The 23,842-nt window shown below is 34.7% G+C and overlaps 5 protein-coding genes across 7 annotated transcripts; 2 read left to right on the top strand and 3 right to left on the bottom strand.

Moving 5' to 3' along the window:
• Positions 1–630: 630 nt before the first annotated feature.
• Positions 631–5,429, bottom strand: LOC18046278 (elongation factor Ts, mitochondrial). Of its 3 annotated transcripts, XM_024189798.1 has the most exons (10): positions 5,353–5,429; positions 4,641–4,987; positions 4,379–4,551; positions 4,170–4,259; positions 3,691–3,865; positions 3,335–3,519; positions 2,475–2,600; positions 1,991–2,079; positions 1,305–1,382; positions 631–1,020 (listed from the first exon to the last, which is right to left on the bottom strand). In XM_024189798.1, the coding sequence occupies exons 2-9, from the start codon at positions 4,957–4,959 to the stop codon at positions 1,337–1,339; spliced, it is 1,203 nt and encodes a 400-aa protein (XP_024045566.1). In that variant the 5' UTR covers positions 4,960–4,987; positions 5,353–5,429; the 3' UTR covers positions 631–1,020; positions 1,305–1,336. The 3 variants fall into 3 exon arrangements, with proteins under 3 accessions (XP_024045566.1, XP_024045567.1, XP_006443514.1); XM_024189799.1 differs by having other exon boundaries at positions 631–1,382; positions 1,944–2,079; XM_006443451.2 differs by having other exon boundaries at positions 631–1,382.
• A 2,989-nt stretch (positions 5,430–8,418) lies between these two features.
• Positions 8,419–10,354, top strand: LOC18046277 (protein PNS1). Its single transcript, XM_024188940.1, has 3 exons — positions 8,419–8,626; positions 8,701–9,843; positions 9,956–10,354. Exons 1-3 carry the CDS (start codon positions 8,558–8,560, stop codon positions 10,145–10,147), a joined length of 1,404 nt encoding a protein of 467 aa, XP_024044708.1. The 5' UTR covers positions 8,419–8,557; the 3' UTR covers positions 10,148–10,354.
• Positions 10,355–10,722: 368 nt separating this feature from the next.
• LOC18046276 lies at positions 10,723–13,191 on the bottom strand. Its single transcript, XM_006443449.2, has 3 exons — positions 12,816–13,191; positions 11,829–12,090; positions 10,723–11,125 (listed from the first exon to the last, which is right to left on the bottom strand). The coding sequence occupies exons 1-3, from the start codon at positions 13,005–13,007 to the stop codon at positions 11,058–11,060; spliced, it is 522 nt and encodes a 173-aa protein (XP_006443512.1). The 5' UTR covers positions 13,008–13,191; the 3' UTR covers positions 10,723–11,057.
• A 2,403-nt stretch (positions 13,192–15,594) lies between these two features.
• LOC18046275 (cation/calcium exchanger 2) lies at positions 15,595–18,585 on the top strand. Its single transcript, XM_006443448.2, has one exon. The coding sequence runs from the start codon at positions 16,431–16,433 to the stop codon at positions 18,174–18,176; it is 1,746 nt and encodes a 581-aa protein (XP_006443511.1). The 5' UTR covers positions 15,595–16,430; the 3' UTR covers positions 18,177–18,585.
• Positions 18,586–21,042: 2,457 nt separating this feature from the next.
• On the bottom strand, positions 21,043–23,267 carry LOC18046274 (cation/calcium exchanger 1). Its single transcript, XM_006443447.2, has one exon. The coding sequence runs from the start codon at positions 22,928–22,930 to the stop codon at positions 21,146–21,148; it is 1,785 nt and encodes a 594-aa protein (XP_006443510.1). The 5' UTR covers positions 22,931–23,267; the 3' UTR covers positions 21,043–21,145.
• Positions 23,268–23,842: the final 575 nt, after the last annotated feature.

The raw sequence follows: 23,842 nt of genomic DNA, 5'->3' as shown, positions 1-23,842 counted from the left end.
AATCTTAAATTATTTATTCTTATTATATAGTTACTATCTCCATAATCCTAATTTCTCAAGAAATAAATATTTTTCAATTAAAATATTTAATCGTTTAAGGTTTTAATTGAATATTTTAAATATAAATACTAGATAATGAAATAGGATGGGTGTAAAAAAAAATTTAATCGTTTAAGGTTTTAATTGAATATTTTAAATATAAATACTATATAATGAAATAGGATGGGTGTAAAAAAAAATTTAAACAAAACTTTCGTTTTAATTGAATTTCCATTTAAAATGAAAAAAAATGTATTAATTTGTTTTTGGTTATTTAAATAGTTTCAATTAAAAAGGTGTTTTGGAATTTTGAGGGGTGTGAAAAGTCATAGTCATAAAATAAGGAGATACCAATAGGCTTTATTGTCGTTATCTCTCAACTATATTGAGCATGTGGGTTCAAGCTTTCACAAAACTTTTTTTTCAAATTTATTCTTAGAGCATACCTTCGAACTAACTAAAAATATGTACGCATTAGTTCACATATTTTAGATCATTTAGCCCGCATATTGTAATAATTAAAAAAATAAAAAAAGAAATTTCTCTAGGATAATTGAAGTTCTTGAAATATCCTCCAAGATGTTGCCCCCTTTTCCTTTGATTGAGACTTGATGTTGGTTATTTGTATTCTTCCAACAAGAAGTACATGCTCAAATAGATCATGTGGATGTAATTAAAATGTGTGATTTCTTTTCCTTCTCTTTCAAAACTATAACAAGGGAAAGATTAAAAATGTGTTCATGTTAGCCTAAATGGCTTTGCCTCCGGTGAGATCATAATTGATCTTTCGCCATGTTCGGAGCAGCCGGAGCCATTGCACCCGAGAGGCTGAGATTCTCGGGAAGGAAAGCTTAATTCCAATGAAGGATTTGAAGCTGAAAGAACTGAAGAATGGAAGATTGGCAATGTTGGCGCTCTTGGGTTACTTTTGTTTAAGGTCTTCTATATGAGTTTGGTCCATACCTAAAACTTCAATCAAGTCTGTCAACCACGAGAAATTGTGAGGTAAAAGGATTCCACCACCTATGCCAGCTCAAGACTCAAGTACAGGAAAAACTATGTAGTACTTCTAATTCTTAAGCAAAACTAACTACAAAGGGTAATTCGAAAATCACCTTATTATTGGTTTTGAAAATACATATGTCAATTAAATAAGGGAAAAATAAAAACGTTTCATAACCATAATACAGTATAGAATCATTAAAGTTACAAAAATGCTCCAGTTTCGGTTCTCCCCAGAACAAAACCTTTAGACTAACCTCTACCTTTATATGTTTACCGAACAAAGAGCCAGTAATTATGCCGCCTGAGCTACAGGTTCATCAGTATTTGATGCTTCTACCCTGCAAATTAAGGGTGGTACGGGACAAACATAAGATGGATGCTGTATTTGGTACAAGTTGAAAGTAAACAATGCCTCAAACAGGATAATTTACAAAACAAAATAAATTTATTATCAGACCTCACTTGTAACTTAGTGTTATAGGATTATAGAAACAAAACTGACGAATCCCACTAATATAAGATACATGCATATCATACACCAGCAAGCTTGCTAAAAATGTGTGGAACAGTCATTCTTAGAATGAACTAGAAAAGGACTTAAAATATTTACATAGATATTGCCGCTCTATCACAAAAAAAACACACCTCAGTCACTAAAATATAAAGCATTGTTGAAACAACAAAACCGATAAACAGTACATATTGACACCATATCAATTATATGTGTACTATATCATAGCACTCTCGGACTTACAGTAACCAAAAAGATGCCAGCTTCCTTGCTGGAAAAACCTTAAAAATTGTGCTAAAGTCAGGGAATGACTAGTTTGGTAAGTTTAAGGGGCAGGGAGAGCAAGCCACTGTTTTTAAGTCTTTTTAATGCCAGACAATTTACCTACCAAAAAACATCTGAGGAAGGAAGGGAAAACCAACAAGTTAACTCTACCTCCGGATTCCCTCTCCAACTTCCATTCTAAAAAAGCTCCCAATCTTCACAGGTGAGCCCACTTCCTTGGAGAGATTATCCAGAATTGTCTACAGAACATAGCAAAAAATATTAATCAACAACCACATTTCATAAATCCTACACGAATGCAATCAACCTATATGTGTATTTCCTAAACAACCAACATGTATGCATACATGTGACCATGGCCTGCATCCTTGCAGGCAAACACACATAGACCATGAGTGTGCATTACAGTGCCTGACACAATTGCGCAAGGGTTGAACGAAAGCAGCAGACCACCCAAAAAACAAAGTTCAAGGTGGATTATGCTAATTGAAAGATCCATCAACATATTACTACTGACACGATGAAATACCAAACAACAGACAATTTCGATTGGACAATGGAGTCTCAAATATAACAAGATAACGTGCACATTTACTAATGGAATCTAAAATATAACAAGATGACCTGCACATACCTTTATATTTAAAGTATCGTTCATGACAAATTTCTGTTCCATCAGAACAACTTCTTCATAGTATTTACGCAAACGGCCTTCCACCATTTTTTCTATCGCCATTGGAGACTTCCCTGTACTCTCTGCCTGACAAACAAAGACAAGTCCATAATTTAAAATTTTGGAACACAAAATGAATTTGTTTAGCAAGTCATTTGATTATGTATGAGAGAGAAGAATATACACTGCCAAGAAGAAGCTTACATGACTACACTAAACTATTACATGAAACCAGAATACAAACAATTTTTCCCAGCCCGTCTCCTTTCAAGTCAGTAACATTTATTGAATCAACATTTTCCATTATTCTAATCCGATATCATTCTGGATTGACATTGTCAATCTTTGTTGAATAAGAGGCCGCCATAAATGCTTCCTCAACCTCCCTACCCACCCCTTTTCATGGGATTTAGAATAAGTGATTTCCTCATTCTCTCCTCAATCTATTGCAACTCTAACCATAACAAAAAAAAAATTCTATCCATTACAAAAAGAACAAATACCTGTTTACTAACTTGCCATTGTCCATATCATTATCTCATTTCAACTATGTGCACTTAATGGGTGCATATCCTGGATTGTTTAGCAATTACAAGCACCAAGTATTTCCTTGAAGCAACAAAAAATAACCCCAATTGATGCTCGATATTATTCCTCCATTACTTCGTCCAAAGGTGAACAGATACTAAGATGGCTTATAAGCTTAGTGTAACTATAAGGGACGGATATCAAGGAAACAAATGGATTGTAGATATTAGGGAAGAAAGCTCCAATGTTCAATAACACAACATAGGCAGAATCTCCAATGGATTTCCAAATACCTGAGATTTAAGAATTTCACGTTCATTCTCTAATGCATCAGCAGAAACAAGCTCCTTTGTCAAGAATAATGGCTTTTGAGCAACTATATGCATTGCCAATTCTGATCCTACACGCTTTAATGGATCGAATGATGAACTTCCGTCCTCTACTTCAAGAGATAGAAGTCCAGCAATACGACCCAAACCTACATCCACATCAAACAATTAATGGTGACCAGCAAAATGTAGGCAACTTAGCTTAAAGATAGTATCTAAAAATGTGGGTTATATAGTATTGTAAGGCCTAAATCATTTCAAATATGAATGCAAGTACATTAACCATGAAGAAAGGGATTAAAGAAGTTTAAGCAAAATACCTGATTGAGGGCTTGTGTGGAGGTAGGTAGAAACAACCCCAGGTGAAGATGCAGATAGTAAAAAACCCCTCCTAAGTTTTACATTCTCCCCCATAATTGCAGCTACTTCAGTAATTGCATTCTGGACAGTTGTTTCTCCACCTATTTTTGGATGATCAAGATTCAACTTCAAGCCCTGGCAGTCAAATAAGAACAATTGACTTAGATTAAACTCACAAAACAATTGCAATCTTGAATTCAATTTGAACCATGTACAAAGGCATCTGAATCCAGAAATAAAAATGAAATTGTGAATGTTTATTGAGACTCTGAGGCAGACCCAGTTAACAGCTCCAGATAAGGTCCTTCAAATGTCAATGCTCATGATAACAGCAAAAATTGATACCAAAAGATATTGAATAAACTGTTCGCCACAAATTAGAGAAAAATGAATAGCCACCAACAATAACACAATTGGATTAAATACATTAACTTCTCACCTCCAAATACTCAGGACCAACAGGAAAGAGCCCAGATACTGGCTGTGAAACATTCTCAGCCACCAAAGCTTGCTTTGCCAAAGCTAAGGCCTGCAGGGGGTAAAAAAACAGAAAAATGGATGAAGTATGATCTCAGAAAATGAATGACAGGAAAAGAGAAGTGCCGATTGAAATGAAAAGGTGAAGAAAATAAAAATGGTAACACTAACCAAGTACTGAAATATCTCATTCCTGGAAACAAAATCGGTCTCACAATTAAGCTCAATAACAGCAGCCTTGCTCTCATTCTGCGCTAAAGCAAGTAAGCCCTCAGTGGCAGTTCGAGACGACTTCTTTGACGCCAGAACTTTCCCTCGTTTCCTCAATTCCTTCAGTGCAGCCTCTGCACAGGATCATAACATCATCAAAGTCAAAACTCGGACACAAACCAGCCCATGAAAACTCAAAAAGGAAGAATGGTTTAATTATTACCAATATCCCAATCGCAATCAACAAGAGCCAACTTGACATCCTTCATTGGAGCACTTGTTTGTTCCCTTAACTGCTTAATGAGATTCACTTGCTCCGTAGCCGCAGGAGCTTGATCACTGAAGTTTCTTGAAATTAAAGCAAAAGAGGATTTTGGGTTCAGGTATTTGAATGAGAATAAGTCCTTGATCTGCCTAGCTTGATAAACCGGAGTCCCTTTGCTTGCACAAGTAGAGTATCCATTTTTACTGTTTGTGGCAGCAATGAGTCTGTTGTAGAAGAAAATCCTAAATGGATGCTTTGCACTTCGAAAACAGGCCATTCCAGTACCCTTTATGCTATTGAATAACCTAAAATACCAGACAATTAATTGAAATTTTCATTGAAAAAAAAGAAAAAAGAAAAAAAAAAGGGTTTAAGGGTTTTAGATGAACTTAAAAAACTAACATTCAGAACGTAACAGCACAAAAACACAACTTACTCAAATAATAAAGAAACTAAATGTAAAAATAAAAAAAATTATAAATGAACAAATTCTCCATATTTGTTAATAAACGAAAAAAAAACTCCAGAAAAGTTATTAAATTTTTTTTAGTCTTTTTTTCGTTCTCCTTAAAACAAAAGCGGTTATAATTGAAAGTTAAAGGAGTCCAATAGGGTTTTAGCATATACAAAAAAAATATAAAATAAACAAAAACAGCAACAAGCATATTACCGGAGGTAAAAGTAAGGACCGACGGCTGGTGTTGATACTGATGACTACCGAAGAGGGTGCAGACTGGAGAAATGAAAAATATTACAACTAGTGTGCTTAATGAAATTTTTCATTTTGGGCCCATGGGCTAGATTAATCAAAACTCTGGCCCAAATAGTAAAATATTCAAGTTAGGAGGGAGGCCTGAATTTATAAAGTAGTGCGGCTTCTCACACCCTTTGGAAACCCCTGTTTTCAGCTATAGTTATTTTAATATCAAAAATACCCTTTTTGTCCTAAGTCTCATCTATTGTTCATTTTTTGTTCAAGTTGTCTCTCTCCTAAAACAAATGAAGTCTTTACTTTTTTTAGTTTTCTTTTCCGGTGTTGTTGATCAACCCTCCACACACAAAAAAAATAATTCTATGTGATAAATCTTATAATGCTAATTGTTGATTTAAAATAAACATATTTATATCTTAATTTAAAATTTTCAAAAAGAGAGAGAAAGAGAGAATAATGAATTTCTAAAGAAAAGAAAGATTCTTTCAACTTAATCATTAGATAGATGAAGATTGACAAGTGGAAAAAACATAAATAAATGATTTGTTGATATATTCAAAGAGTTTGAAAATAAAACAGACGATATAATGCGTGGGTTTGTTAATGAGTATGAAGAAAAAAAAATATAGAATAAATTGTAGAATACAACAAAGGTAATACAATCAATTAATGCATATATAATACGTGTATTTGGGTTTTAATATAATCACAATTGATATGATGAAATTTTAAAATAAATACATACATGTCATAGTATGAGGTGCTTGTTATATAATTGATACGGTATCTCTAATATATTTTAGAATTTCTCAAACAATATATGTGTTTAAAATTAAAATTATATTTTTATCTTTAAATGTAATTACCTCGAGAAATAGGGTGTTATAAGAATAAAGAAGGGGTGTTAATAGCACTACTCTTTGAAAAATTAATTTGCCAATTGACCTAGACTTACAATCTTGCATTAATGTTAAACATTATCCACAAGAATGAACGTCACGATAAAAACTCGCGTTTGGGTCAAGTCTCCCTAACTCAGTGCCTGAGGTGGCGAGATTGACTAATAAAAAGAACATTCAGTTGGGTAAGTCAAGTGGGTCCTACGGAGATATAAATATTTATTTTAATATAAAAAGGATGCTCATATCTTACATTTAATATAAGATACACCCTCACACATAAATAGTGTATGAGCCCCACGCATATATTGTTCGTGTGTAAGGGTGTATCTTACATTACATGTAAGATAGGTATTGCCAAATAAAAATTAGTGAAACCTATGAAGAACCTACATGATTGTTTCTTATTAATCGATCAAATAATTTTTTTTTAAAAAAAAATAATGTATATAAGTATATTTAATAAAATAGTAAACTTGTATCTACGAACTATACGCCACAAGTTCGACAACGTTGTACATATAAGAGGGTGAAAATCCACATTACTTTATTAATGGCTTTTTATAATTTTCATGTTGGATATTTTTGTTTGTGAATGAACCTCAGTTTAAGAAAGCGACTTAAGTTAAATGCTTTTTTTTTTTGTTGTAATGATTTTTTGTTTTGTTTTGTTTTGTTTTATTTGGTGAGTAGATTATACATGTTAGAATAATATTAAGAATTTTATTTTTTAAGTTTTAACTGACGTAATAATTCATTTGTAATTCTAAAGTAGATTATTCTCTAATCACATTAAATATTTATATTTAAGATTTTGTTAAGTTACATTCAATGTAACTTACAACTATTATAAAACATGTAAAAATTTGTGACATGCTAGTGGAATTCACTACCATCTTATAAAGACGGTAAATTCATTAATTATAACTTAATAAAATCCTTATATTTAATACAATGTCTCAATTATATATGAATTACCACGTCAATTGAGACTTAAGTACATAGATTGGGTTCTAGTATTGTAGCATGTATTATAGAATTTTTTTTTTTTTTTGGGGTGAGTTAAACAATTCCAACTTTTTGAGTAACTAGAAGTTTTGAACAAGAAGATGCGGTGCATTTAAGTTAAAATGGCCCCAAGTGTCAGTCGTTGTGTTTGTTATCATTGTGGTGTTGCACATGATTCATGGCCATTCTATTTCACATTCACCCACTCCAACTTAAGTTTTTAAATCAATTAAATTATGCCTTTCAAACCCCTCAACCACTCTAAGAAGAAGATGTCACAACGTGGCAGCCACGTCACAAGTCCCAGACAACAAGCAAACCTTACACAAGTTGATACATTTAGGTTTAGATTATTTATTTTATTTTATTTTTTGTTGTCTTTAATTTTATTAAATTGGAGAAATGTTTGGCAGCTACCCAACACTACTACTACCGCAACACACTGAAAAATTTGAAGCCTCAATCTTAAAAAATTAGTAGTAGATGCCCATTATTATTATTATTATTATTATTTTAAAAAGCTCACTTATTTAGTTAACTTGGGGACATTTTTCTCTCAAGAACTCTTAGTTACATAATTATAATAAAATTGGAGGCATTAATGCCGATATGGTTGGACCAATGAGATCGGATTGAGATGAAGTTGATCAAAAAATTCTATAAAAGACCAGTCATTGTAAGTTGTTGGAATCCAAGCCAACGTGAATTGGACTTTCAGGTGAATTCGATTAATTAAATGACTAATTTTATTATTAAAATAAAAATCTGATTGAAGGTTTTATACAGATACTGATCAGCAAAGACTTTAAAAAATAAAAAAAAAATGAAAGTAAAATTAGTTAGCAGTTGAACAAACGAGTAACAGGTATTTTATTTTAATTTATGTTCTTGAACCACCGATGAAGAGCAGTTTCAGTCTAGAAACCAAAGTAACATCACGAGGACTACCCCCTTGGTCACGTCAAAGATGCTGACATGTATCTCTTCCGCATCATCGCTCTGCGTCAGCAGAACCAAAATATTAACACCTTGTCAAGAAAATTGAAACTTGAAAGAAATAAGAAAAATAAAAAAATAAAATAAAACAGTTCATGCAAGTTGATGACTGATGGATGATTAGTCTAAGAAGACTTGAGCAAGTTAAGTCTTTGAGTGATGTCTATAATTAAAATTTGTGGCTGCTGGAAAATTTCTCCATGCGACTTTTTCTCAATCTTGGGAGCCAAGAAAGTGAGTCATAAGTGAAGATACAAGAAATGCGGAAGCAGAGCTTCAATATAACAACAATTCAAGAACAAAGGGCTTCATCCACTGCCACAAACACAGTGAGCTCATCACATTTTCTCATTTGCTGTTACTCTGTTTTCTTGCTCCTCAATTTCTTGTTTTTTGATCACAGGTTCAAGAATCAAGCTCCCCGCGGATTGAAGCAACCGTGGCGGGTCAATTCCTGAGAAAGCTCTTTCAGTTCCTTTTCTACCTTCACTTCATCTTAATCGCAGTCTTAACAATCTTCTTAGCAATCCGCGGTGTTGTTTTGTCTGGGAAGCACCATTTCCAACCGAAGAAATGGTACCCTCCACTGCTTGCTTCCGCAGCAAGTGCTGGAATTCTTTCTTTGGCTTGGCAATGGATGACTCAAAGCAAACCTTCAAAAGCCATGAGAATATGCTTCTGGCTTGGCCCCTTGATGACTTGTGCGTTTGGCATACTGCTTTTGTTAATTAACTCTGCTGCAAGTTTATCAACAGGTGCTGTTGCTATCATTTCTGGCGTCATTCAATCCATCTACACTTGTTGGGTAAATCCCAGATTTGAATATGCCGGCAAAATCTTATCAGTCTCCGCAGCTTTCCCTCCAGCTAGAACTGCGATTTTGGTCACTCTTTCGATCATTCTCAGCGCTGTATATTCCTCTTTCTTGGTTTCTGGGATTGGAGGAGCAACTGCAATAGGAACTACCTTAGACATCTTGTTCATAGTGGTGATTTTGCTCAGCTTGGCCTGGAGTATGCACGTGATAAAAAATGTACTGCTAGTTACAATCTCACGGGTCAAGTACATACACTTCGCATACGGCGCAGATATGGAGACAGAAATTGCTTTTCGCGACACAATCAAGTACTTGATGGGTAGTGTGTACATTGGCTCAGTGTTCGTGCCAATCTTTGGAAGCATATGGGGTTCAGCACGAACCATCAATGCGATTGCAGGAGAAAGAGACGAGTTCCTGTTCTCGTGTGCCGATTGTTATTCAGCTGTTGCTTCAACTCTTGCAGCGCATGGAAATAGATGGGGTTTTGTACATGTAGGAGTTTATAATAAGGGCTTTATCCAGGCATCTGTTGATACATGGGAAATGTTCAAGAGGGCAGGGATGGAAACTCTGATAAACTCGGATCTCACGGGAGCATTCTGTTTCTTCAGTGGGGTGGCAGGTGGTGCTGTGAGCGCCTTAGTCGGAGGAACCTGGGCACTGGCTGTTCATAAGAGATATGCTACAGAAGTGTCTATCTATGCTTTCCTCATTGGCTATTTCATGGTAAAACTACAGATCTTTCGGAGAATTGTAAACATATCTCATTTTCAAACCTGAGAATACCTCATCTCCAAACCTGAGAAACTAACTTTGGTATTCTTTGCTGTTTTTTCAGTTCCGTACAGCTACAGCATGGCCACTAGCATGTGTTTCAGCTTACTACGTAGCTTATGCAGAGAACCCTCTGCACCCTCGATTTGATTCAACAATCCCAGCTCGCATTCAAGAGCTTCAGAGATATCAAAATGAACAGATAGCAAGCCCTGACCCTGCTCAGCTGTGGGAACAGTACCAAGCCCCTGAATGAAAATCCAGCAGCACATCCAACAGAATCTAGCTACTCGTACAGGTATATACATCATACGTTGATGTTGAAAATTTTCACTTTTCACCACCAAGAGAAACATCGTTGTTGAAGAAAAGCAAGTAACATCGAGTCATCAATATTTCACTAGTTAGCACAGAAGTTTGATGAAAATTCAGCTAAGAGAAAGGTTGCACGTCAAAACAAAATTGCCGGAACTCTTTTCCTTTTCTCCTTTTTTTTTTTTTTTTTTTTGGCCCCCTCTTTTCTTTCAGTTTGGTAAATAGCATACAATTATTCCAGTCGATTTTATATCAGCTTCAAAATCAAGAGATTCAATAAAACGAGTCATTTTTCTTTCATCATACACGGCAATTCAAACCCGATGATAGCTAGCAAAAGAGGATCTTATTCCAATGCATTAGAGGTCTGAAACCCACCTAACCTATCTTGAATTTATTAGTTCTTCCACAACAAGTTTTAACTTCATTTTGATCTTTATCTTCAAAAGTACATATAGAGCTGTATTCTTTCCATGTATTGAGGACAGAACAGAGCAATTGGAAAATCAACTTGCAAGAGACTAACATTTGGTTATAAAGAAAAAGCACTCAAAGTCAACAATTCAACAGCAGAAAAATATGCTGTACAGAGGAAAAAGAATGTTACAGAGAATCAGAATAAGATACAATGCTTGTAACTTTTATAATCGTTCTCCACTATAATCAATATAAATTGCCATTGAATCAAATGCTCCGTTAGAAACCATGTGCCAAGAAATAAATTTGACTTGACCATGTGAGTGTTGCAGTGCAAGGCAACAACAAAATCTGATAAATGACTTGACTGTATGAGTGTGGCAATACAAGGCAACAACAAAATCTGATAAAGGAAGACAAGCAAACCGCACGGCTTATTTGGGTCCACAATGACCGCGGCCACCACATTCTGCACACATAATATTACCGGTTCCCCCACAACCTGCACAGTTACAATTGTCACCTTAGAACATTGTGCTTGCCAAAAGTAATGAGCAACACAAAACTGGATATTTAACAGTTAAGTGACTCTGACACACACAAGATTGTTGACAGAATCTCCTTACACCTGATGAAGACAGCCAAATCTCACTAATGATATAGTTTTCATCATCTTGATTCGCACATCTTACATGGTAGTAAAATTTAAGGATTCTCCACTACAGAAACTGACAAAAGAATAGACTCAAATGAATTTACTAAGGAGATTTAAAGAAGTAAGTCTGAAGGTTAAACAGACGATTACATTCCACTGGATCCAACGATTTTATAAGGAGAACGAAGCATTTTAAACATCTAGTACTACATTAAGTTTAGGATATTATGAAATGAATTAAGTGATGCCAAGAAATATATCAATAGAGAAAAATAGTTAAATAATGAAAGTAACAAAAACTGCAAAGTGGGGCTTAAAGGAAATAATATATGACAACATCAATTAAAGGTTGTACACATTATGTGCAAGGCAAGTGGAAGTGTAGGTAGAAAAACGTTTCTGATAATACAAATTCAAACCAAATGATTTTTCATAAAACTGAATAAAAAATACTGGTCAAGAAAGTCAATTCAGGAGTGAGAGAAGATTATGGAGGGCATAATATCCAACAAGATATACATGCATTGACGAATCAGAAGGAGAACTTTACCTAGACAGCGGACTTTGACAATGATGCCCTGGCTCTCTAATATAGAGTCAACATATAAGCCTGAACCAGAGCAGGTGGCACAAAGGACTGCACCTTTTGCTTTGCATTCCGTACACCTGGGATTATCCCCAATTACCTTCTCAGACAGTGATAGACCAATTGGCTTCTCTATTCTTTCCTCCGGTATAGGCCTATCGTAACGAAACAGGGATTCAAGACTGCTTCTTCGTCTGTGCTCATTTCCAGTTGAACTTGACTCAGACTGCAATAAAAGTATGTTTTAAGATGTGTTACTGCAACGAAATTATTTTAAAGAAGAATATAATCTCAAGCTAAAGAAAAGGCATAAACTACTTCAATCTATTCAATCATGCAAAACTAAGACCACCACAACAATGAGAAACAAATGCAGTCACAAGAATGAGCAAGCAATTGCATCCCGAGCAAATAAATCAGGCAGCTGGGAGATTCATACTTAAGAAAACCTCTCATATTTTGTTCACAAAACTTTCCAATTGGAAGATTAAAAAAAAAAAAAAAGTAATTAATACTTTTACATGGACCCCTCCATCCAACCCATACAAGGGGAAAGAGGAAACAATAAAAAGAAACAAACATATTAATAAAACATCTGCCTATCATTAGTACAGTATTAATAAAGAACTCAACCGGCTTGCCTTTATAAAGGTAATAGATGAATTGCTAATCACATTAATGTGGCTCTAAATTAAATTTTCACAATGTGCTTTTATCCTAAACAACACAGAATTAGTATATCATATTAATGTTAATGGAACTCAAAACATAAAATTAGCAGAACAAGAACTTCAAGATCAGAGTACACCGCATTTCATAAAATCAATAAATTTGTTTTTAGAATAATAAATAAACGGCTAGTAAACAATAGATTTGCAGTTTATAAATGAGTAAATTGAATTTGAAAAAAAAAATGGAACATTAAAAGTAAATAAAAGAGAAGTGACAGACTCCACCACAAGCAGAGGGCGAAACAGAGCCGTTGGGAGAGACGGCGCAGATTCTTCTGCTGGAGCCGCAAACGCTGAATTGAAACCCATAACCAACCTTACAACTGTTAATACTACCATGATTCAGCTTTGGTGAATAAGAAGGATAAATGGGCAGAACAATAGATGAAGCCATTCTCAAAGTAGAATCCATTGGGAGCTAAAAATTATGGACCAAACCGTAAAGGCAGAAGAATATTATTGAATATATAGGGAATTGACGAAATGGGTATTGTCGTAATCTGAGTGAGGGGAGGGAGCTTTGGAGAAATCGCTGAATTTAAGTCGATGTTTGCGCCACAATGCTTATAAACGTCAACAATACAAAGGAAGAAGGTTGTTGGTGACAGTTCAATCTTGCTTTATGAGCCGGGTTGACCCAATTTGTGTCTCTCTTAATGGGCCATGATTATGGATCTACGCCCAATATTTGAGTTCTCGAATAAAGTAGGCAGTCTTTCTATTATGGATCTTAAGCCCAATACTTGAGTTCGCGGATACTATAAACACTCATTCTAAGGAAACCCCATTTGTATTCAGTTCACGTCCCATTTATGGACACCGGTAACCACTAACTGGTTTCACAGGTCATATGATCTATCTCCCCAACACAAAGCCACTAACTTTGTTGAGGGTAAATTTAATTTAAGGGGTAGGGATGGCAGAGAAATCTCGCTGGACCCAAGTCTTAGGTGTTTGGGTCGAACATGGCCTGACCCAAACACATTTTATAAATATTCAGGTTCAGACTTTTTAGGTGAAATAAGCCTAGTTTGAAAGTTCAATAAATACTAAAAAATTTAAAAAACAATTAATTAAAATATATATTTTACATATATTTAACATAGTTTTAAATTCTATAACTCTAACTTTGAAGTCTAATCCAACAAAAAATCAATATTTTACAAATTATAAATTTGTAAAATATAATGAAAAAAATTTAAAAATATAAAATATAAAATTCAGGCTTTTTGGCTCGGCTAAAAAAATCTGGCCAAGCTTGGATTGACAGAAGACATGCCAGAGTCAAGCTCTGCCAAGCCTGGCCCGAGTTTGACATTTTGCTATCCCTAATTTATGGTGAGATGAGATAAAGTGTTAGAGAAAGAAATGAAAAAAAAAATAATTAAGTGAATTGATTGGTGATGTTTTTTCTTTCTTTAATATTATATATATTGATATTTTTTATACTTGAGTATAGTAACTATACTCAAGATCACGCCTCAATAAAATTTGTTGGTCTGATTATCTGCCTCCAAATAATTGGCAGAAAACTTCAACTTTTTACTCAATACTCATACGTGTGACAATAAAACATAGTTGATCACTTAATTAATGAATGGTTACACCGATAACATTTAATAAAATCCAATGGCTCTGAAAATCCATATCGATCTTAAAGAATTTATTGAGCTTGAAAAATGGAACGTAAACAGTGATGGGATGTGACTCTAGAACAAATCCAATGGACAAAACGTAAAAAAAAAGAAAGTTAATTGTATGATCTACAATAATTTAATGATCTTCTACATTATCCTTACTCAATGTGAACCCAACTTTTTCGACTGGGAAAAGGATTGATTAGGAGTTTCATTTTCTTTTTCTTTTTCTTTTTCTGTGGTCGGTAAATGGATTGATTGAGAGTTACGAAAGCACAAAAAACTTTAAATATCAAAAAGTGGATGTGCTGTGAACTGAGATGCAGCCATTGGCTTATTAGTTGATTAGCAAATACATTCAACCTTAACCTGACAGGTGGAGCCTATCCACCGGAACATTTAACCATTGACACTACGGTGACAAAGCAGCCATCGATCTTTCAATTCTCATTGGTTCCCCAATTGGTTAAACTTCATTTTCTAACCTCTGTTTCTTCGCATTGACAATTTGTTCCTGATCCATTTACACAGCTTATTACAGCTTTAGGAATCAATCAAAAAATCTTATGTCGTTTATTTATTATATAATTCGTCGACATCAGCGACATTATTCCTATCAGTGCATTTATCAAGACGTCAAGATTTACTTTAGCACCAATGTCTGACATCGACTTTAATATACTGACATTACACTGAGAGACTTGAGTACAGTGACGATGGATTCCAGTTAAAGTGCTAATTTTTTAATAAGGGTGTGCTTATTTTATTAAGTTACTCCACGTCTCTTTCATTTAACTTAGAAAATAAGCCATGATTTGTGGAGTTATATTGAATTATCCATGCCGCTATGCTTGGTGAATGATTAAGGTTTTTGTTTGGTATAATTTTTTAAATATGATTTATTTAAATAAAGTTTTTGTTAGCAGAGGTTATACAAATAATGTTTTTGTAAAAAAAAAATAATAATTAAGTTGTTTAGTTGTCAATAAAATTATTTTTAAACTATAAAATTACTTTAATCCGCCAGTTTTTTAAAATTATATTAATGAAATAAAATTATCAAATAAATAAAAGATACTTTAGACATTTTAATATTTAAAAAAAATTTAACTTTTACTCTCAAAAACTTAAAATTTTAATTTTTTTTTTGTTGATAGAAATAAAATAACTTATTTAATGTTAAAAAATTCTATTACTAAAAAAAAAAACAAATAATAATTTCATAAATTTTTTATATAAATTTTTAAAAAATTTATGAAATTGAAATGACTATGAGAGAAGTGATATCAAACCGTGTCTGAATTATGTTAAAGGGAAAGATCCAGGCCAAGCGGCCAACACATCCATATTCCATCCAGCACAAAAAGTAAAGATGCCTGCCGTCCTAATTTTTGTGATGATCACAAAATAAGCTTTACCTAAATGATCACAAAAGGATTATTCCCCCATGGTCCAATCGTTAAGGATACCATGTCAAATTTGATTCCAAAATTTCAGAAAAGACATTGAAGTGCCAACAGACACTTGCGACTCATCCTCTCCACCCAACGTCCCAACCAAAGATGATAACCTGAAAACGGGGAACCCGGGAAGCGTCATTGGTTGGGCTGCTGTCATTCAATTCGACGCGGCCGTTTAAAAGCAATGTTATCCCAAAAGTAATGGGGGGGAAGAAACAAACACACGCACAAAAAGGTTGGCGCCGTGGTTTCCTTTACCATTAAGATCGGGACACGTGTACGGGACTTTTGATGCACACGGCATCAGCTCCACATCTTGATTTGAATAAAGACATGTAAACTAACTAAACCGACACATGGACTCTACGCTCCATGCAAAAGTTAGATCCCACGTTTGCTGCGATGAGATGGGTGCAGTAGCGTGACAAGTGTACCACTGAGTATGGTAACCGAGTCGCTATCAAACACCTTCAAAATCAAAATGAAAATAAAAATTGAAGCTCCCCCACTGTGCATGGAAATCTCCAGTTGGATTTGCTTTTAAACTGTTGCTTGCCAAGATCCCATTTTGCTTTTGTTTAGCCTGCACAGGAGTTTCTTGAATTGCCCTTCCCCTAATGGCTTGCTTAAGCATTAAGTCAAGGTTAGTTGTTATTTTTAGCTGGAAATTCCACATGGCCAGTTATTGGATCATTATTTAGTTCCATTCATCTTGTTGCTTTGATTTTAAGTTTCTTTATGGGCACCTTGGTTCCTGCTTCTCAGCACAAGAAGTACTTGATATTCTTGAACGTTTCGTTTCTCATAGTGGCAACCGCTTCCTTGATTATATATTCCATCTCTTCAGAATTTCTTGTTCTTGGCAGGACTTATGATTCATTTAACCTTAGAAATCAACATGGCTGCAAGGCTTTTCAAAAGTTAGATGATTACAGAGCCAAATGTCTTTACCTAAAATACAATAACCCCTGTGTCTCTCAAGGCTATATTAATTATCTTTACCTATTTTACTGCAATCTTGGAGGATTTCCAATTTTGGGTTATATTTTGTTATTTCTGTGGCTTCTCGTTCTGTTCTATCTGTTGGGAAACACAGCCTCTGAATATTTTTGCTCTTCACTTGAACGTTTGTCGAGGCTGTTAAAACTGTCCCCTACAATTGCTGGGGTTACACTCCTGGCTCTTGGCAACGGCGCTCCTGATGTTTTTGCTATTGTAGTTTCTTTTATGGGCACCGGTACTAATGACATTGGCCTTAATACAGTGCTTGGTGGTGCTTCCTTTGTTAGTTGTGTTGTGGTTGGAATCATTAGTATTTTTGTGCATAGTAGACATGTTCATGTCGAAAAATATGCCTTTGTGAGAGATGTTGGCTTCTTCCTTCTGGTTCTTGCATCCTTGATTCTGATACTGACTCGCGGAGAAATCAACCTGTGGGAAGCAGTTGGGTTTACTTCTATGTATGTTGTTTATGTGATTGTTGTTTACATCTCGACTGTGTATTATGATCATGCTATTGGTGAAGAAAGTGAAAGAGATTTCGATTCAAGTTATGGCAGTGGTCTAAGTGTGCCTATTTTAAGTGGAATCAATGAGAAATTAGAGTCTAATTGTTTAGAGGAAGGAACTTCAGAAGATGAGACTGCTGCAGATATCCAGAAATGTTGCTTTTGTTTAGGATCATCAACATCTTGTGCTAAGTTTCTTTGTATTCTTGAGATGCCCCTTTACTTGACAAGAAGATTGACAATTCCTGTTGTTTGTGAGAAGAGATGGTCTAAGCCAGTTGCTGTTACTTCTGTAACATTAGCTCCGATACTCTTATCACTCGTTTGGAATCCTTACGATGTAGATGATGGCAGTCTCAATTGCCTAATTGTCTATGGAATTGGTTTATTATTTGGGATAGTGCTCGGGGTTCTCGCGTACATTACAACAGAGAAATCAAGCCCTCCGAGAAAATGCTTATTCCCCTGGCTTGCAGGTGAGTTCTTAATGAGTGTGACTTGGAGCTATATCACAGCTCAAGAATTAGTAGCCTTGTTGGTCTCACTTGGGTACATATTTGCATTAAGTCCTTCAATTCTGGGGCTGACAATCCTTGCTTGGGGCAACTCCATCGGCGACTTGATCACCAATCTAACAATGGCTTTGAATGGAGGAGCACAAGGAGCACAGATTGCTGTATCGGGATGCTATGCAGGTCCCATTTTCAACATAATATTTGGATTGGGATTGTCTCTTGTTGGATCATGCTGGCATAATTATCCATCGTCTGTTGTGATTCCGAAGGACCCTTACCTCCTGGAAACGCTTGGATTATTAGTTTGCGGGTTGCTTTGGGCAATAGTTGTTTTGCCAGGGAGAGGCATGAGGCTTGATGGGATCCTGGGAGGGGGGCTACTGGCTGTTTACTTAATCTCAATGTCTCTCAGGTTGATTCAAACACTTGGTCCTCTCCAATTTCGCCATAATCATAAATAGCCTTGTCTAGCAAATGTTCTGGATGCAATGTAATTAGCTGTGCACCGATGCTTACAATCAATTGCTTGGTGGTTACATCTTTGTTGGCACTCGGAAGTGGGCCACGATCAGGGACAAGGTGTTGTTGACAGGCATCATGTGGGCTTGTTGTGGCAGACTTGTTCTACTTGTATATATAGATACTAACTTACTGTGATTGGGAAGCTTTTTTGGATTGATTTTATATGTTGGAAGAAGTTTTGTGTTACTAAGTTGAAGGGAAAGTCCAGTTCTGCATGTTTCATCTTGGTGATCAACTGCTCTGTTAGAGCTCTGTTTCCAATATGTGATCCAAGAAACTATGGGTTCAATTGTAAAGCTGACAGAAAAAAATTATGCAAATTATAATTATCATGTTCTTTTACACTTATTTTGCTTGCACTGTCCATAATGTGACACTTCATATTGTTGGCTAATATGCAAAAATTTCACTTATCAGTAAATAAAAATGTAGGGGAAGTTTGTGAAAAAAACTCCTCGTCCCCCATAATCAGGGGTGGATGCAATGTAGGACCAGCCCCACTGAAAAACAATTATTCTTTTTTGTTTAAAAGAAAAATTAATAAATTTTTAAATAATCCTTGTCAAATTATCAATAAGCACTGTTTTTTCAATTTCTACAGTTACAGTAGAGAGAACATTTTCATTAATGAAATTTATGAGGAATAAACTTCAGAATTGGATGGGAGATGAATGGATGAATGATAATTTGATTGTTTATGTAGAAAAAAGATGTATTTTATAGTGTTGATAATGAGTTTATTGTACAACGTTTTCAAAATATGAAATCGCATAGAGAATAATTGTAAATATGTTATAAAAAAATTTATCTATTCAAGTTTCAATTTAACATTTTACTGTTATTTAATTTAACCTTCGGTAAATTATTTTTTTAAATCCGCCATTGCGGCCATAATGCAATCATTCAATATTAATATAACTCAATTTTTTGCTCTTCAAACTGGACAATTATGCATGTATGAAAACGACGTGATATCTATACCCTCATACAGATTAAGATTTATAGGTCAACTCAACGTGCGATTTAGGCACGCAACAGATTGTAACGGGCTGGACTCGACCGGTTCGGTTGTAAGCCATTGGGGATTCAACAAACGTTGGGAGTTAAGACTCTTGAGTGAGAATGATCATCAATTTGCAGCACGCAACAATCCATCAATCATTTATGAGAGACTAGACTGGAGAAGAAGATAACGTTTTGGCTGCATTCAATAGCAATAGTTACAGAAACCGGAGTCCAAATTGGTCACTTTTATGGCCTTGCTGGATGGAATATGCTGTCTGTACTTAATAAGCCAGCCAGGATATAAACGTTTCGCCTTTGTGATTGAGGTGGCGCATATTTTTCGGATTGAATTGGGAATCCCGAGGGAATTTGGGTACTGGGGGCGTGTAGAAAGAGTAGGAATATGTTATTTACGTACACTAGAATGAAAGTGTGGAATAAGAATTAGAATTCTATTTATGTGTTTACTTTATTTTAAATTAAGAATAAATTATTTTAAATTATAATTTTATTCTTATTTAAAAAATTATAGTTTTTAATTACAAAGTGAATAAAAAATATATTTTTAAAATAAATTATTTATTTTATAATTAATTTTAATCATATAAGTTAATAATTAATAATAATAATTTTTTAATTAATTTTAATTATGTAAATTAACAATTATTGATAAGAGCAACAAAAACAAAATATTATTATTATTAATATAGTACAAAATTTATTTTTTTCTTAGAATAAAATATTTATTATTACTAATTATTAATATTAAATAAATATAATACTATTAAAATTAAATAAATGTAATACTAATTTTATATTTTCAAATAAGATTTTATATATTAATATTATTAATTTATGTGAACATAATAATATTATTTTAAGTATTTTTAATTTAGAATCAATGTAAATTATTATTTTTAATAAATTAAATATTATTAAATAATATAATAATACCATTTAAATAAATATGATATTATTATTTTTAAATAAATGTAACATTATTTTTTAATAAATATAATATAATTATATTATATTATATTTAATAATTTATTTTAATAAATATAATTATGCTATATTTAAAGTGAAGGGTAAAAAATGAAGAGGTGGGAGTGGGTATTCCCACTCTCACCTCCCCTCATGGGAGTGAAAATTCCACTGCTAAGAGTGGGTGAGACCTACAGAGTGAAATTCATGCTCTTATCCTTAAAAACAAATATGTAAACACTGAAGTGAGACGACTCTACACTCTCTACTTCCGCTTCAGTAAGTAAACACACCTTGATTTCAATATTAAATTTTTAATTTTAATTTCTACCGGAGATTTCAAGGACCTATATTTAATTTTAAATCATATGATTGAACTATATATATATATATATATATATATATATGGATGTAAGTTTAGGTCATTAATTACTCAATGGGTAAGACTGTAATTCAAACCCACTGCGTTAAAATTTAATAAACATATATAATTTGGTATTAGCCTGAATTTTAAGATCTCGATAGACATATTAAGTTGTATTTATCAATATTGATATTGTCCAATGTTAAATTATGAATGACGTTTGAATCTATAAAATATAATTATTATAAGAGACGGAATCGAGTTGGATAATGGCCGACTTTGTTAGGTTAGTGTAATTGATGTGTTTGTTATCTCATTACTCTTACAATCTACACATAAACTGTTCCATTAATTGGGGACGATGACAAAGACCAAAAGAAAGAGACTACATACCAAAAATGATTGTAGCTGCCAGATGGCCAAATTTAATTTAGCTATACAACAAAAACGTAGAGAACCAACTTGCATGTTTGCGTGTTGATTTTTAGGATAGCGTGAATACTGTGTATAATTAACAAAAATACAAAGACCCATAGGATGATTGGACCAGTAATTTTAATAAAGTTTCAAAAAACCAAAAGCGCTGGCTAGCCTAACACAAAGAAAGCAAGAATATATGGCTAAAAGTCCAATGCCAAGAAACTTATCAAGCTTCATGTTCTTCCTAGGCAAAATTACAAGTGCCCAGAGCAAGCCTGCCATTAGAAACCCTACTGTTTCATAAAGGGAAGAGTCTTTAGGGATCAAATAAGATGATGGGTATTGAGATGATGATGAGAAAACGAGTGAGATGCCTAAACCCACCAATGTGTTGAACATAGGACCAGCATAGCAGCCTGATATGGCAATTTGAGCTCCATTTGGACCACCATTCATTGCCATTGCAGCATTTGCTATCAAATCTCCAAGCGAATTGCCCCATGCTAGAACTGTTAGTCCTAAAACTGAAGGGCTTATTCCAAGTACCTTCCCTAAAGAAACAAGCAAAGATACCAATTCTTCAGCGGTAACGTACGTCCACGTTACACTCATTAGGAAACCACCAGCAAGCCAAGGAAGCAGACACTTGTTTGGGGGGGAAGATGTTTTGGTGCTGAGAAATGCAAGATTGCCGAGGATGATGCCGACGAATGCTGCTCCCAGGTAGCTTATTAGGCTAATCCCCGAACCCAAATGTTTCTCCCCTTGTGTGTTCAAAAGTGCTGCAAGTAAAAGTGGTGCCAATGTTACTGAAATTACCGCATACGTCTTGGACCATTTGTCCTCACTCACGACTGGTATTGTCAGCCTTCTTGGCAAGTAGAGAGGTAACTCCAAAACAATCAAAAGCTTAGTGACGTAATAGCAAAACGATGAATCAAGATTAAAGAACCTTAAGCATTGTTGTTCAGGATCTTCCTGCAAGTTGTTTTTCTCCACGGGATGATTTGGTTTCTCATCATCTACACAACCGATTAACGGTACTGCCCTCTCTTCAAAATCATCCTGAATATGCAGAAACAAACTATCCGAAACAGGAGATCCCGCAAATAGGCTCATTTTCCTATCTCTGCTCCTTTGGTAGATATATGAAGCGGAAACTGCTAAAACATAGATCAAGTATATCGAAACGAAACAGATGGAAGCCCATAAGTTGATTTCCCCGATAACGATGATGAGAATAAGGGCACAAAGAGAGAACAAAAAGAAGAGGACATCTCTGATGAAGCTAGGCTTATCAACTGAAAACTCCTTACGACTTGTTAATATACTTATAACACCGACCACAATACTAGAAACGAAGAAGGCGCCGCCCAGGACGCTATTTAGGCCAACGTCTCCATCGTCTGATCGTGTGAAGGAAACGATACTGGAAAAAACATCAGATGCTCCGTTGCCAAGAGCAAGGAGAGTGACTCCAGCGATCGTAGGAGGGAGCTTCAGGATTCTGGACAAGCTTTCTAGTGATGAACAGAAGTAGCTCGCAGCTGTGTTGCCTAACAAATAGAACAGAACAACGAGCCAGAGTAGAAGTACCAAATGGCCAAGAATGGGAAACTGGCCGCAAGTGCAGTAAAAGATTTGGAGGTAGTTTATATAACCTTTTGGCTGGCAGTCAACATGAGTCGTGACATATTTACACCGAGATTTATAATCACTATAGTCGTGGAGGCCGGCGCAGCCATCGCCAATATTATTTCCCCGCACAGAGAGAGAGGCTAAAGATTGAGTAGTGATGATGGTTTGGCCGGAAAAGATTGAGATTTTGAGGAAGAAAGAGAGGAGGAAGACGAAAGAGATGTTGAGGCAAAGTGAGAGTTTCTTGGAGTTTGAGATGACGCTGAGACTTTGGTCAGCCATCAAAGAAACTTGTAAAGGTTAAGGTTCAGAGATGTAGGTATTGGCAAGTAACGGAGTCCATATTTTTAGAACTTCTGAGGAATGAATTGTATCTTTCTGACTTGGCCCTCCGTTGGATATATGCATATAAGTACATCAGAAGAAGCATGAGACATTCACAGTGAATGATTCCAAATGATTTTACTCCATTCAATAGTTTACATAGCAGCAACATGATGTGGCCAAGGAAAGTCCCGCTAGTCTGAAGTAAATTCAATGTTTAATAAATTTTAGCGGCATAGTTAAGACACATAGACCGATAGGGACCTAAAGTCACATCATCTTACTAATTATTTGGCAAGATGAGTAAAAACGGATAGTGATTAGGCTCGTTATAGAGTCTGGATTTCGCTGTAGTCTTTGATCGTTTTAAAATAGCCAACAGGCAACAAGATGATTTGCTCTTAGAAGAGAGGAGATTAGTGGGAAAGATGTTTGTTGTTTGGTCATTCCTTTTGATGATCGCAGACGGTACAAATGAAGTATTGAGGTTCTGGGAAAGTTCGTATGCTCTAACCTCAAATAGCAGCAACTTTCACTTTTGATCACTGAGTATAAGCTTCCAATCTTTAATTATATCATGTACTTCTATAAACTACATCCGAGGAAGCTTCCCAGCAGGAAGCATCCAGCAATAATCAAAATTGAGAGGCAGATAACATAACAAATCATGAAAGCATCATATTTAGATATTGTGGATTTGGAGTATCAGTTTAAGGGCCAGTTTGATTTGTGTATTCTAATAATTTTTATTAAAAATAAATTTTATAATATACTGATTTTTTTATTTTTTTATCTTAAAATAATTGATAATTAAATTTATAATATAGTCAAACAAATTTAATAATAATTTGACCAACAAATTGATATTAA

Source organism: Citrus clementina, unplaced genomic scaffold (genome assembly GCF_000493195.1).
Source record: "Citrus clementina cultivar Clemenules unplaced genomic scaffold, Citrus_clementina_v1.0 scaffold_3, whole genome shotgun sequence".
Lineage (NCBI taxonomy): Eukaryota > Viridiplantae > Streptophyta > Magnoliopsida > Sapindales > Rutaceae > Citrus > Citrus x clementina.
This window is presented reverse-complemented; position numbering and strand designations above follow the sequence as displayed.